Source organism: Odocoileus virginianus, chromosome 14, assembly GCF_023699985.2.
Source record: "Odocoileus virginianus isolate 20LAN1187 ecotype Illinois chromosome 14, Ovbor_1.2, whole genome shotgun sequence".
NCBI classification, from domain to species: Eukaryota; Metazoa; Chordata; class Mammalia; order Artiodactyla; family Cervidae; genus Odocoileus; species Odocoileus virginianus.
The window spans coordinates 45442250-45457968 of NC_069687.1; the positions used below are offsets into that span (position 1 = coordinate 45442250).

General features: G+C 42.8%; 1 protein-coding gene and 1 pseudogene across 5 annotated transcripts in view; one reads left to right on the top strand and one right to left on the bottom strand.

Moving 5' to 3' along the window:
* Positions 1-3394: 3394 nt before the first annotated feature.
* ANKRD55 (ankyrin repeat domain 55) overlaps positions 3395-15719 on the bottom strand; it is a 106458-nt gene continuing 94133 nt past the window's right edge. For 4 of the 5 annotated variants that reach the window (XM_070476701.1, XM_070476697.1, XM_070476698.1 and 1 more), the window contains exons 11-12: positions 5985-6077; positions 3395-3875 (exon numbers count right to left, since the gene is read on the bottom strand). In XM_070476701.1, the coding sequence (XP_070332802.1) occupies positions 3754-3875; positions 5985-6077 (215 nt within the window). In that variant the 3' untranslated portion in view covers positions 3395-3753. The other variant, XM_070476700.1, reaches the window with a different exon arrangement.
* LOC110134497 (poly [ADP-ribose] polymerase 1 pseudogene) lies at positions 11354-14644 on the top strand (annotated as a pseudogene).

The following is a 15719-nucleotide window of genomic DNA, read 5'->3' on the forward strand; positions in this document are numbered from 1 at the left end:
ATATTTGACCTTGTGTGTGTTCAGTTGTTTAGTTGTGTCCAACTCTTTGTGACCTCATGAACCATAGCCTGCCAGGCTTCTGTGTTCATGGGATTTCCCAAGCAAGAATACTGGCATGGGTTGCCATTTCCTCCTCCAGGGGATCTTGCTGGACCAGGGAGGGATCAAACCTTTGTCTCTTTTGGCTGATGATTTGGCAGGTGGATTCTTTACCACTGAGCCAACTGGGACACCCATCAGCATGAAATATAACACTCAAGCCAAACACTAAATTAAAGGAACATGATAGCAGCTCTCACACTCTGTAGCTAGATTCATTGTTTTCAGGGCAAATTTTATTTTAGAGTCAGAAAATTCTATCAGAATCACATATTTCCTAGACATTGAGATAAAAATATTAATACTGGTAGTTGAATACTGTCAACAAACTGTAGGTCTCTATCAAAACTTGTTCTTCAGATACATTCCCATTCTGACCTCCATTTTAGTCCAACTTTGGTCTTTGGGGCAGCTGAATGAGTTCCAGGATATTTCCAGAGGTCAAATCTAGGAGGTCAGTGAATAAATTGTATGAAAAGTTGAAGAGTTTCCTGTCAGCCATGTTATTCTGGCATAGTTGTCACCAGAAGGACAAAGGTAGCTCTAACACTAATACGTAAAAAACAGGAAATAACTTGTTAATTATTAAATCTCTGGTGAATGGTAAATCATCTTGCAATTGCTGGTGGTCCACAGACTAGGAAAAATGAGAGCAGTATTTACTTTATTGCAGAGCTGGATCTGCAATGTTGCCAAGATATGCTTGTATTAGCTCTGTGACTTTGAGCAAATTATTTAACTTCTCTGTGTTGGTACCTTGTCAGTACTTGGGAAATACAGGTTGTTGTAAGGATCCAAATGAAATAATGTATGCAAAGTTACTATTTTTATGTGCTTTGCAATAAAGGGGAATATAAGTGGTAGAAGAACAGAAAATCATTTTAGAAGAAAAAGTTGCTTGAAAAAAAATTGGGCACAAATTGGTGAGTATCTCTATCTGATATGGTCAGTAAAATATTGGCTGAAGAATATCCTACACCAAGCAAGCAAATTTATCTAGAGGCAAAAGGATAGTTGCTCTATTTAAAGAGGTGGTAATGGGCAACATGTTACTTCTTTTTAGCTAAGCAAAGATTCTTAAATCAACTTGGATGGAAAGGCCCAACATTAGAAGATTCCATGTGCATATATATAAGTACAAGTGTTGAGGGATGGTGGGTTTTATAAAGGGTGTTTTGTTTTCTTTTATTGTTTTGACCTCTTAACTTTCCACTTGGTGATCTCTTAGGGCCCGAGCTTTGGTTAGTGTGGAAATCTTTTGGATAATTCATAAAGAGTTGAATTTCTCCCTTCCTGACGCAAACAGAAGGATTGCATTTCTGTATCTGCTTTGAAGTTAGGCACGTCCATATGACTTAATTTAGCAAATAAAATGTGGGAAGAAGTGCTGAGACTCACCTCTGATTTTCTCCATTTTGGTGACTAAGGAAGTGCAAGTTGAAGGAGAATCTACATCAGCCAACTCTGCCAGCTAGAAATGAGACATGCATTGTGAATGAGAAAAAAAAAAAATATTGTGTTACCCAATGAGATTCTGGAGGTGCTTATTACTGAAGCAGAGGCTAGACTATCATGGCTAGTTGAGGCAGTGTAGGGCCAGGTATCTACACATGGATTCAGAAGTAGCTAAGTGACACAACTGAACAGCCTGATGTTTACAAAGAATGATTATTCAAAGACAAAAATAGCCCCCACATACACACAAAAAAAACCCTTCAGAATCTATGTCCTGGGAACTCTTCCATTTGCACCAGAAACTGCTCTCCCTCTAGCTACTGTCTAGCTTGGGAGGTTGATAGGTTTATTCTTTATAATCCCCGATATAGATAACTATCATTAGCAAAATGAGACTGTGGACTATTAGCTTCTTTCCTGATCACTTCTTACATCTCTCTACCTTGCCAACTACCTCTCTATCTCCCTATTTTCTTCCCTTCCTTCTTTCCTAAAGAAAAAAAGAATAGATGATTGAGCACGTAAGTATGTTCCAGGTACTGTACACATTTCTAGATGTGTAAAGCCAAGTTACTATGATTTGGTCTCAAAGGAGCTTCTATCTAGTTAATGGCACAGTCTGACCTCCCTAAATAAATATCAATAATACTAACATAGAATGGTAAATGTACCACTATCAAGCCTGCTGAATGGTAATAACATGGAGTGAGTATGATCTTATATGGCTAAATCTTGAAATTTCAATTACTCCAAACAATACACAAACCATTTAGTAAGGAGATCTGTAGTTAGTAATAGTCTTTTTGAAATTTGCTACATCATAAGTGTGGGAATATCTTGAGTAGACAGAGACCATTATTTTGAAACAGGAAAAAAAAATGATTAAATATGTAGAGTGTTTGAGGAATGCATGAGCAATGTCTATTTCATTCCATTAGGTCAAGATGTAGACTTTTCCAACTCACATGATTTTCTCTATTAGAACAAACAATCATATCTGAAAATGACAATAGGTGGAAATAATCTTATAACAAAGAAGATATATAAACATTGTTAAATGATTTATTTGATCTCTAGCCAGGAACTGACAGTGTTGGAAAATATTTTGTAGATGATTGTACACTTAAAAGCCATAAACACTGACTGATGAAAGAAATTTACTGTTTTAATTTTAATTAAGTTTTGTTAACCCAAAGTGGCTGACTTTATTTTTCTGGGCTCCAAAATCACTGCAGATGGTGATCGCAGCCATGAAAGTAAAAGATGCTTACTCTTTGGAAGGAAGGTTATGACCAACCTAGACAACATATTAAAAAGCAGAGACATTACTTTGTCAACAAAGGTCTGTCTAGTCAAGGCTATGGTTTCTTCAGTGGTCATGTATGGATGTGAGAGTTGGACTATAAAGAAAGTTGAGCACCAAAGAATTGATGCTTTTGAACTGTGGTGTTGGAGAAGACTCTTGAGAGTCCCTTGGACTGCAAGGAGATCCAACCAGTCCATCCTAAAGGAGATCAGTCCTGGGTGTTCATTGGAAGGACTGATGTTGAAGTTGAAACTCCAATACTTTGGCCACCTGATGTGAAGAGCTGACTCATTTGAGAAGACCCTGATGCTGGGAGAGATTGAGGGCAAGAGGAGAAGGGGATGACAGAGGATGAGATGGTTGGATGGCATCACCGATTCGATGGACATGGGTTTGGGTGGACTCCGGGAGTTGGTGATGGACAGGGAGGCCTGGTGTGCTGCGGTTCATGGGGTTGCAAACAGTCGGACGCGACTGAGTGACTGAACTGAACTGAACCCAAAGTGGAATTGCAATAAATGTAAATAACACATATGGAATGTGCTTTTTTTATTCAGCAAAGCATACATTTTTTAAAAACAGAAAATCATTTAAAAAAAATCAGCAAACATGCCACAAAACAAACCAAACATAACTAAGGTTCCCTGCTGATAACATACTGTGACTTTTTATTTGACTTGTAGAGGTCACAGAAACTCACAGACTTGCTATATATACACAATTAAAGATTCTAAGTGCTTATGTGGAACAAAGAACTTTGAGTTAAAAAACCATGAATGGCTTATAGAATGCAATTTACTAGATCAGTCTTCATTCTTACGAACTAGAGTAATCTTGTTCTTTTACAGTTGAAAATAGATCTTGTCTATATTTTCACAATCAGTGACCCACAGCTACTTTTCATCATTGGTGGAACTGGCAGAGTTTTCACTCTCTTCAGCTGGTGGACTGTGTCCCCGCTGGCTTGGAATAGCAGGAAGCACTCGGTTGGTCCGTAGAGGTTCTCCAGACAGAACTGGGAGGAAAGAATAGAAGGAAAGACTTTCAAGGTTTTCTTCTCTTAGGAATGGAGTGGTGGTAGAAGAACTGTGTTATATCTGAAGGAATAGAGGTGCTTCTAAGAAGTTTTTCTTGCAGAAAGCTAAACTTCAGGAGAAAGTCATGTGTATCTACCTATCAAGCTTACACATAGTCAGGGATGTTGTGTGTGCGTGCTAAGTTGCTTCAGTCGTGTCTGACTCTTTGTCAGCTTCCTCTGTCCATGGGATTCTCCAGGCAAGAATACTGGAGTGGGTTGCCATGCCCATCTCCAGGGGATCTTCCTGACCCAGAGATTGAATCCACGTCTCTTATGTCTCCTGTATTGGCAGGCAGGTTCTTTACCACTGGTGCAACCTAGGAAGCTCCAGTCAGGGAAGTCTAATATGCGCAATACGAGGCGGGGCTGAGTTTGGTGAAAACATGATCAGGCTGTGTGTGCCTGGCAAAGTTCTCTTCCTTGGGTGGAGCAGCCCTTGAAAGCCAAGTCAGCACAAGGTCCTAAATAAGCCCCAAGACGTTTGTACTGTGCTTTTATGCAAACCTCAAAAGGTTCTCAGGTTTCTTTCAGGAAAGGCACTGTACCTTTCCATTTCTTTTTCATAGAGCTATAGTTGATCAAAGATCTTTATCTTTCCCTGTCTCCTTAAATTTAATCATGAAAAGCAAAGCTGCTGGGCTCTGTCAAAGAAAATCCCCTCTCCTTGGCTTCTCTAGGCCATACTGGATTTAAGGCTAAGTGACTCTTTCCTTAAATGTCTTTGTGACTACATTTCTGCTGAAAGACAAGGTCAGACTTGAGTTTCATTCAGTGATTGAATTCACACCATCCAAAACTCTCTCTTTAGACAAATTAGTAAGGGCAAGGAAAATAATCTGTCAAGGAAGAGGTCTTGGTTTCTGCTACTAAGTATGTGTGTGACTTTGGACAAATCTTCACTTCTCCCTTTCCTTATCTGGAAAAAAAAAAAAGACAGAGTTGTCCTAAGACCCCATGGTTCTTGGTTTTTAACTAAACTAAACTCTTGACTTGTACCATCTGTACTGCAGTCTGGGGAAGAAAAGATATATTGCTTATTTACTCTGTGCAAATGGTTGCCAAGGATTTTGCACATGTCATCTCATTTAATCCTCTCAACAATCTTATCAGGTTGCACTACGCTTACAGGCTACAGGAAGAAATTGAAGGAAAGAAAGGGTAAGGGACTTGTCTTAAACAGAGCAGCTTCTAAGTCATCTAATCTCTGCAATTAAGAGGATGTAGAGTGTGTGTGTGTGTGTACATGTGCATGCGAGTGCTTGCACACATGTTATAAACCAGTGCGTTGGGATAGGAAGAACAGGAAGAAAGGAAATTAGAATCCAGTGAGTATTATTTGTTTCTTGAAGCAGCTGACTCAGTATCCTGTAGCTCTGCAACTTACTGCCTAAATAATAATGGGTGAGTCATGTGACCTCTCTGAATCAGCTTTCTAATCTACACTGTCTCAGAGTACAGATATAAGCATATACAAACTCAGCATTTTTGAGTGTGGGGCCCTGGAATCCATTTTATAACAAGCACCCTAGATAATACTTAGGCACAGGCAAACTTGATCACTTGGTGAATAGAATATATTAACAGTTTATATTGGGAGAAGTTTTGTATAAAATAATGCCAAAAGTAAACCTGTTGAACATCATACTTGATTATTCCTTTCTGCTAAGGACTGCAGAGCCTGTGAGTACAGAGGTAACACATATTTCTTTCTGTCCAATATAGTAAGGAAAACAATGTCAGGAAGCCAGTCTTAGAATATTTTTTAAAGCATTAAAGACATTAAATAGTACATAGCAAAATAAACTTCTGTTATTGTTTTTATAGTCCAAACATAAAAATTCCTCAAGGAAGTGACTATTTCTTTTAAATAAGCATTACCATGTTGGATGGAGCTTTAAAGACTGTCTCTAGTCTATTTTCCTATAATTTTCAAGTTTTGGTACTTGATGTTCTCTTGGAAAAATGAAAGTAAAATGAAATAACATTTAGTCCTAATAACAGCACTACTATTTGCAAAGGAAGCTGAGGAAGATTGAAAATACTTACATTTTTGGTCTGGTAGGGGAGCTAGGTTGTTCCGAGTGAAAGGAAGATCCCTGATTTTGGGTCTGTTTGGGGAGAGGTGCTGAAAATTTTGTCCTGGGGACAAACATAATTTGTGTCAATCATTTGAGACTCAACCAAGTGCAAATGATAAAATCCAGTGGATTAGAGACTCATACAAGGTGTTATAGATCATGAAATTTATGATGGTAACAACAAAATAACTACACCATATTCAGTTTCTATCACATGCCAGTCACCATTTAAGTGAAAGGAAAAATGTATCCAAAATCATTTCTTGAGTAAACTAGATTTAAAAAATTATAAACAAGCACAATTAGGGACTTCCCCAGTGGCACAGTGGATAAAAGTCCACCTGCTAATGCAGGGGACATGGGTTTGAAGCCTGGATGGGGATGATTCCACACGCTCTGCAGCAAGCAAGGCTGGGCGCCACAGCCACTGAGCCTGAGTTCTAGAGCAAACTGAGGCCCACACACTCTATGGCCTGGGAATCACAACTGCTGAGCCTGTGTGCTGCAGCTACTGAAACCCACACACTTAGAGCCTGTGCTCTGCAACAAGAGAAGCCACTGCAATGAGAAGCACGCACACTGCCACGAAGACTAGACCCTGCTCATGGCAACTAGAGAAAACTCAAACAAAGCAACAAAGACCCAGTGTAGCCAAAAATAAAGAAAAAAGAAAAAAAAAAAGCACAGTTGTCATGTACTGCACAAAACTCAAAAGTTTGAAAAATAAAATAGGGTATTAATGTATCATGTATTTGTGAATCTGTGTTGAAGAGTGGGTGATGAGTAGGATATATTCTTCAAGATCAGTGTTTCTTAATCCTGGCTGCACTGAGAAATTATCTGAGGAGTTTAAAAAAAAAAAAAGATGCTACTCTGACTAAACACCAACCACACCGATCAAATGAGTATCTCAGGGGCTAGATAGGATGCCAGATTTGTTTCAGCTCCCAGGTGATTCTAATATGAATCTAGGATTGTGAATTATGAGATGGAAGATGAGAAGTGAATGAAAGCATTTTGGAGACCTGGAATATATCATTTAAATGACCAGTAGTGCTATGCTGGAGCTGTGCATACCCATTTTCAGGAATTTTGTGAGATGGTTGACATCACACTTAGTGGCTTGACTGACATCAGCCATGGTGGGAGTACTTACATCAGGGAAATCAACAAGCACTGATTTTTCTCTGAACAGCCACCTACTAAACATTTATTAGCACATGGGCACTAGGATGCAAAAGTGGGAAGCCAAGAGATAACTGGAGTAACAGGCAAATTCAGCCTTGAAGTACAAAATGAAGCAGGGCAAAGGCTAACAGAGATTTGTCAAAAGAACGCACTGGTCATAGCAAACAGCCTCTTCCAACAACACAAGAGAAGACTCTACACATGGACATCACCAGATGGTCAATATCAAAATCAGACTGATTATATTCGTTGCAGCCAAAGATGGAGAAGCTCTATATGGTCAGCAAAAACAAGACCGGGAGCTGACTGTGACTCGACCATGAACTCCTTATTGCCAAATTCAGACTTAAATTGAGAAAGTAGGGAAAAACCACTAGACCATTCAGGTATGACCTAAATCAACTACCTTACAATTATACAGTGGAAGTGACAAATAGATTCAAGGGATTAGATCTGATAGACAGAGTGCCTGAAGAACTATGGACAGAGGTTCATGACATTGTACAGAAGGCAGTGATCAAGACCATCCCCAAGAAAAAGAAATGCAAGAAGGCAAAATGGTTGCCTGAGGCGGTCTTACAAATAGCTGAGAAAAGAAAAGATGCAAAAAGCAAAGGAGAAAAGGAAAGATATACTCATTTGAATGCAGAGTTCCAAAGAATAGCAAGGAGAGAAAAGAAAGCCTTCCTCAGTGATCAATGCAAAGAAACAGAGGAAAACAATGGAGTGGGAAAGACTAGAGATCTCTTCAAGAAAATTAGAGATACCAAGGGATCATTTCATGCAAAGATGGGCTCAATAAAGGACAGAAATGGTATGGACCTAACAGAAGCAGAGGATATTAAGAAGAGGTGGCAAGAATACACAGAATAACTATGCAAAAAAGATCTCCATGACCCAGATAACAATGATCCTGTGATCACTCACCTAGAGCCAGACATCCTGGAATGTGAAGTCAAGCGGGCCTAGGAAGCATTACTACAAACAAAGTTAGTGGAGGTGATGGAATTCCAGTTGAGCTATTTCAAATCCTAAAAGATGATGCTGTGAAAGGGCTGCACTCAACATGCCAACAAATTTGGAAAACTCAGCAGTGGCCACAGGACTGTAAAAGGTCAGTTTTCATTCCAATCCCAAAGAAAGGCAAAGCCAAAGAATGCTCGAACTACCGCACAATTGCACTCATCGCACATGCTAGCAAAGTAATGCTCAAAATTCTCCAAGCCAGGCTTTAGTAGTATGTGAACTGTGAACTTTCAGATGTTCATGGTGGATTTAGAAAAGACCGAGGAACCAGAGATCAAATTGCCAACATCTCTTGGATCACAGAAAAAGCAAACGAGTTCCAGAAAAACATCTACTTCTGCTTCATTGACTGCACCAAAGCCTTTGACTCTGTAGGTCACAACAAACTGGAAAATTCTTCAAGAGATGGAAATACCAGACCACCTGACCTGCCTCTTGAGAAATCTGTATGCAAGTCAACTAGCAACAGTTATAACTGGACATGGGAGAACAGACTGGTTCCAAATTGGGAAAGGGGTAAGTCAAGGCTGTATACTGTCACCCTGCTTATTTAACTTGTATGCAGAGTACATCATGAGAAACGCTGGGCTGTATGAAGCACAAGCTGGAATCAAGATTGCTGGGAGAAATATCAATAACCTCAGATATGCAGATGACACCACCCTTATGGCAGAAAGTGAAGAAAAACTAAAGAGCCTCTTGATAGAAGTGAAAGGGGAGAATGAAAAACGTGGCTTAAAACTCAGCATTCAGGAAACTAAGATCATTGCATCTGGTCCTATCACTCCATGCAAATAGATGGGGAAACAATGGAAACAGTGACAGACTTTGTTTTTCTAGGCTCCAAAATCACTGCAGATGGTGACTGCAGCCATGAAATTAAAAGACTCTTGCTCCTTGGAAGAAAAGCTATGACCAACCTAGACAGCATATTAAAAAGCAGAAACATTACTTTACCAACAAAGGTCTGTCTAGTCAAAGCTATGGTTTTTCCAGTAGACATGTATGGATATGAGAGTCGGACCATAAAGCAGGCTGAGCACCAAAGAACTGATGCTTTTGAACTGTGGTGTTGGAGAAGACTCTTGAGAGCCCCTTGGACTACAAGGATATCAAACCAGTCAATACTAAAGGAAATCAGTCCTAAATATTCTTTGAAAGGTCTGAGGCTGAAGCTGAAGCTCCAATACTTTGACCACCTGATGAAAAGAGCCTACTCATTGGAAAAGACCCTGATGCTGGGTAAGGTTGAAGGCAGGAGAAGGGGATGACAGATGAGATGGTTGCACAGCATCACTGACTCAATAGACATGAGTTTGAGCAAGGTTTGAGAGATGGTAAAAGACAGGGAAGCCTGGTATGCTGCAGTCTGTGGGGTCCCAAAAAGTTGGACACAACTGAGTGAATGAACAACAAGGACCACAAGATCAGATAGGATTAGGCTTAATTCCCAACTTGAGCAAGTGATGTTCTCTCTCTCAGTCTCAACTTCCTCATATGTAAAAAGTGGATAATAGCTTTCTCTGTCTTTTCCAGTTGTTATAAAGATTAACTAGGAGAACAAATGTAAAGCATTTAGTTTATAAAGTAAACAATAAACGTTAGCAATTATCACAGTGTTATTCTATGGCATTTTAAAATATGATCTCCTAGAGAGTGGGGCATGTATTCATTTGATCTTTTACTTAGCAGTCTAGTAGGAACCAGAGTCACTACAATAAGGCCCATAGGGTTTAAGTCTTCTGTTTGAGTAAAGCAGTCCTTACAACAGGGGGAAAAGATCCACCCCCATCTGCTTCAGTGAGTCCAGTGGTAGATTTTTAGGGGTGGTCATCTGAGCAGTGTCATTTGAGCAATATTAAGCAAAATTTCCAGTCTCCTGGGTGTACATTTTGCCTTTATGTTTTTATTCCTTTGAACTTTGAAGGTTAAATAACCTCATAAGTGAAAGTGAAATCACTCAGTCCTGTCTGATCCCACGAACTCTAGCCTACGAGGCTCCTCCATCCATGGGATTTTCCAGGCAAGAGTACTGGAGTGGGTTGCCATTTCCTTCTCCAGAGGATCTTCCCTACCCAGGGATCAAGCCCAGGTCTTCTGCATTGCAAGCAGATGCTTTTACCATCTGAGCCATGAGGGAAGCTCTTAAGCATTGTTTAAAAAAAAAAATTCCTGAGTAGAATTACAGTAAAACCTGTATCAACTCATATCTGACTATTTATCCATGAACACTGGAGCAGAAATCTGCAAAACCAAAAATGAGATGATAATTACGGGTAAAGCTATAGAGCACTTACTATGGTCAAACACTTAACTAATTGCTATATATGTAATCTCATTTAATCCTAACAGTCACTTTCCCTTGTGAGAGAGGTACTATCATCCCCAGTTTCCAAATGAGGACACTGTGATTTGGAGGAGTTCTGAATGGAGCTCAAGGTCATATGACAGGAAGTGACAGTATCTGGACCCAACCCAGGTCTGTCTGGACCTAAAATTCACACCATGCTGCCTCCTTAGGGGCCAAACTGGTATAGATAGGATGGGAGAAGTGGCAGAGAGGGACTTCAGCAGTGATTTGGGAGGAGGTGGGAGGAGAGTCAAACTTTTTGCCACCCTGACATTTTGCTCAGTTTTGAAGAACAAGGTAGAATGTAATGTGCATAGTTCAAAGATCTCTTATCTGTGCTGCGGGCACTTTCAGGGAGTGTCCAGCCTGTGGAGGATGACCACTGTCTTAGAATAAAAAGGCAGAAAATTTTTTCTTAGTTAAATGAGGAAATAGAAGAGAATGAAGATTAATAATAATAACAAATACACACAGCACTCACCTATTGCAAACTCTTTGCATTCCAGAGCCTAGAGTGCAAAGAGGAGGCAAAGTGTTCAAAGTGGCTGATGGGAATAGAAACAGATGAAGTACTTTTGAAGGCCATGAGTAGTGCTGTGAAGATATCACAGAGGAAAGAAGGGTCTAGAGAGATCAATGTGTCTTGAATCCCATAGACCTTGCTTAAACATCTGCTCTGCCACTTCCTAGCCACCTTTATGACCTTAGGCAGGTGGGGTAACCACTCTAATCCTCCAATTTCTTTATCTCTAAAATGGGGATTAGAGACTGCAGTAGCAGAAGCGGGTCTCCAGGTCGCGGCGTCGGGCTCCCGGAGCTGTAAGCGGCAGGAGAAGGATGGCGGAGTCTTCAGACAAGGTCTACCGGGTCGAGTACGCCAAGAGCGGGCGCGCGGCTTGCAAAAAATGCAAAGAGAGCATCCCCAAGGACTCGATCCGGATGGCCTTCATGGTGCAGTCGCCCATGTTCGATGGGAAAATCCCGCACTGGCACCACCTCTCCTGCTTCTGGAAGGTTGGCCACTCCATCTGGCACCCTGATGTCGAGGTGGATGGGTTCTCCGAGCTCCGCTGGGATGACCAGCAGAAGATCAAGAAGATGGCCAAGACTGGAGGAGCGACAGATGTTTCAGGCAAAGGCCAAGATGGAGTTGGCAGCAAGACCAAGAAGACGCTGATTCACTTTGGGGCTGGGTACGCCAAATCCAACAGAAGCACGTGCAAGAGCTGCATGGAGAACATAGAAAAGGGCCAGGTGGGCCTGTCCAAGAAGGTGGTGTACCCCGATAAGCCCCAGCTGGGCATGGTTGACTGTTGGTACAACCCAAAGTGTTTTGTTCAGAAACGGGAGGAGCTGGGCTTCCGTCCTGAGTTCAGCGCAAGCCAGCTCATGGGCTTCAGTTGCCTCACTGCAGAGGACCAAGAAGCCCTCAAGAAGCAGCTCCTGGAAATCAAGGGTGAAAGAAAGAGAAAAGGCGATGAGGTGGATGGAATAGATGAAGTGGCCAAGAAGAAATCTAAAAAAGAAAAAGACAAGGAGATTAAACTTGAAAAGGCCCTCAAGGCCCAGAATGACCTGATCTGGAACGTCAAGGACGAGCTAAAGAAAGTGTGCTCAACAAATGACCTGAAAGAGCTGCTCATCTTCAACAAGCAGCAAGTGCCCTCCGGGGAGTCGGCGATCTTGGACCGAGTGGCTGATGGTTTGGTGTTTGGCGCCCTCCTTCCATGTGAGGAATGCTCGGGCCAGCTGGTCTTCAAGGGCAATGCCTATTATTGTACCGGGGACGTGACTGCCTGGACCAAGTGTATGGTCAAGACACAGACACCCAACCGGAAGGAGTGGGTGACCCCAAAGGAATTCCGAGAAATCTCTTACTTCAAGAAACTGAAGATCAAAAAGCAGGTCCGTATATTCCCCCCAGAGAGCAGCGCCCCGGTGGGGGCGGCACCCCCGCCCCCCGCAGCTTCAGCGCCTGCCACTGTGCACTCTGGCCCCCCAGACAAGCTATTATCCAACATGAAGATCCTGACTCTTGGGAAACTCTCCCAGAACAAGGATGAAGTGAAGGCCACGATTGAGAAACTCGGGGGGAAATTGACAGGGACGGCCAACAAGGCCTCCCTGTGTATCAGCACCAAAAAGGAGGTGGACAAGATGAATAAAAAGATGGAGGAAGTAAAAGAAGCCAACATCCGCGTGGTGTCTGAGGACTTCCTCCAGGACATCTCCACCTCCACCAAAAGCCTTCAGGAGTTGCTCTCCACCCACCTCTTGTCCCCCTGGGGGGCCGAGGTGAAGGTGGAGCCTGTTGAAGCAGTGGCCCCAAGAGGGAAGTCAGGGGCCGTGCCCTCCAAGAAGAGCAAGGGCCCCACCAAGGAGGAAGGTACCAACAAATCTGAAAAGAGGATGAAGTTAACTCTTAAAGGAGGAGCAGCCGTTGACCCTGATTCAGGTCTGGAACACAACGCACACGTCCTTGAGAAAGGCGGGAAGGTCTTCAGCGCCACCCTCGGGCTCGTGGACATCGTCAAAGGGACCAACTCGTATTACAAGCTGCAGCTCCTGGAGGATGACAAAGAGAGCAGGTACTGGATATTCAGGTCCTGGGGCCGTGTGGGCACGGTGATTGGTAGTAACAAACTGGAGCAGATGCCATCCGAGGAGGATGCCATTGAGCATTTTATGAAATTATATGAAGAGAAAACCGGAAATGCCTGGCACTCCAAAAACTTAACAAAGCATCCCAAAAAGTTCTACCCTCTGGAGATTGACTATGGCCAGGATGAAGAGGCGGTGAAGAAGTTGACGGTAAACCCTGGCACCAAGTCCAAGCTCCCCAAGCCAGTGCAGAACCTCATTAAAATGATCTTTGATGTGGAAAGTATGAAGAAAGCCATGGTGGAGTATGAGACTGACCTTCAGAAGATGCCCTTGGGGAAGCTGAGCAAAAGGCAGATACAGGCTGCATACTCCATCCTCAGCGAGGTCCAGCAGGCACTGTCCCAGGGCAGTAGTGACTCTCACATCCTGGATCTCTCCAACCGCTTCTACACCCTGATCCCCCATGACTTCGGGATGAAGAAGCCCCCGCTCCTGAACAATGCAGACAGCATGCAGGCCAAGGTGGAAATGCTGGACAACCTGCTGGACATTGAGGTGGCCTACAGTCTACTCAGGGGCAGTTCTGATGACAGCAGCAAGGACCCCATTGATGTCAACTATGAGAAGCTCAAAACTGACATTAAGGTTGTGGACAAAGATTCCGAAGAAGCTGAGATCATTAGGAAGTATGTGAAGAACACTCACGCGACCACACACAACGCGTACGATTTGGAAGTCGTCGACATTTTCAAGATAGAGCGCGAAGGGGAGAGCCAGCGTTACAAGCCGTTTAAGCAGTTGCATAACCGGAGGCTCCTGTGGCACGGGTCCAGGACCACCAACTTCGCAGGCATCCTGTCCCAGGGTCTCTGGATAGCCCCACCTGAAGCGCCTGTGACAGGCTACGTGTTTGGTAAGGGGATCTATTTCGCTGACATGGTCTCCAAGAGTGCCAACTACTGCCACACGTCCCAAGGAGACCCAATAGGCTTGATCCTGTTGGGAGAAGTTGCCCTTGGAAACATGTATGAACTGAAACACGCTTCGCATATCAGCAAGTTACCCAAGGGCAAGCACAGTGTCAAAGGTTTAGGCAAAACTACCCCTGACCCATCGGCTAGTATTACTATGGATGGTGTGGAGGTGCCTCTCGGGACAGGGATTTCATCTGGTGTTAATGACACCTGTCTGCTATATAACGAGTACATCGTCTATGACATTGCTCAGGTCCATCTGAAGTACGTGCTGAAGCTGAAGTTCAACTTATGACATCCCTGTGGTGAGCTGTGAGGGGTGCAGCCTGCTGACTGACGTGCTTCGCACTGACCAGGCAGAAACCTCAGCTGAGGTGCTGAGGCATAGTAGCTTCACTCAGTCTCCTTAGAGAGGATTTTATATGAACACTTGGTCACATGTTTCAACGATTTTCCCAACTTTTCAAATCCCTTGATTGTGTTGGGTGGGGGAGCGGGCAGGGGGCTGTTCAGGGGTTTTTCTCCTACCAGCCATAACCCTGGTAGGTACAACTGACAATAGAGGGAAAGTCGGGGAGGGTCTTAACTGTCTAGATTAGTCCAATGAAAGAGACTTGCAAGCCACGTTAGAACGTCTGCCTTACTGGTTTCCCCAGGGAAGGAAAAAAATAATCTTCTACCCTTGTTTCTAAGTATTCATCTTTAGTTTTGGAAAAATGTTAAGTGTTTATTTTGAAGTCAAAATAAAAACTAATTTCGTACTAAAAAAATAAAAAATAAAATGGGGATTAAAACCTCCTCTTCTGCAGTGCTGTTGAAGGGGAAGTCTGTGGTTCACTGCCTCTGAGGAGGCTTAACAAGGGGGAGGAGGGATTCTTTCATGATGGATAGTAAAAACGGGCCACACCTCCTACAGCAGTCAGGAACCTTCTACATAGGAGGCAAGTCTGGGCTGGTTCTTAAAAGATTGTAGGACTCTATCAAGCACTCAGTGGATGGAAGGTTAAAAGAAAAAAAAAAAAAACATAGGCAAAGACGTCGTAGAGTAAAAGGTATGGGGTCCTCAAGAACTGAGAGATATTCAAGGAACTGTTCAAGGGGATGGGGGCAGGGGGAAGGATTGAAATGGGAGGTGCAGAAGTTGAGAAAAGCAAGTGAGGCCAGGCTACATTGGGAGGACTTTGCCAGCTAAAGAATCTGGCCTTTGTCCTAGAAAGATGCAAAGCTGCTGATGGGTTTAAACAGAGGTGGTCACGACATCAGACCTATGGAGGGAGGAGAGGGAGTTGTTGCTGGGATAGTCTAGAAAATTCTGGAGAAGAAATTTCTCTCTTGAGGGAGAAAGGAAGCAAGCACTTTCTTAGGTTCCTTGTGATGACTTGTAAATAACCAGGCTGGTAGCAAACACCACAGAACTCTCTGTTCCATTTTCTCTGAAAGCTGCTTGCAATGAATTAAGCTGATGTGCTCCAAATTCCCTCATTTAGGTTAAGTGCCTTATCCCCCATCCTCTCCATCTAGCCCACTGACAGGTCTCAATAAATGTTAAGCAATAATCATT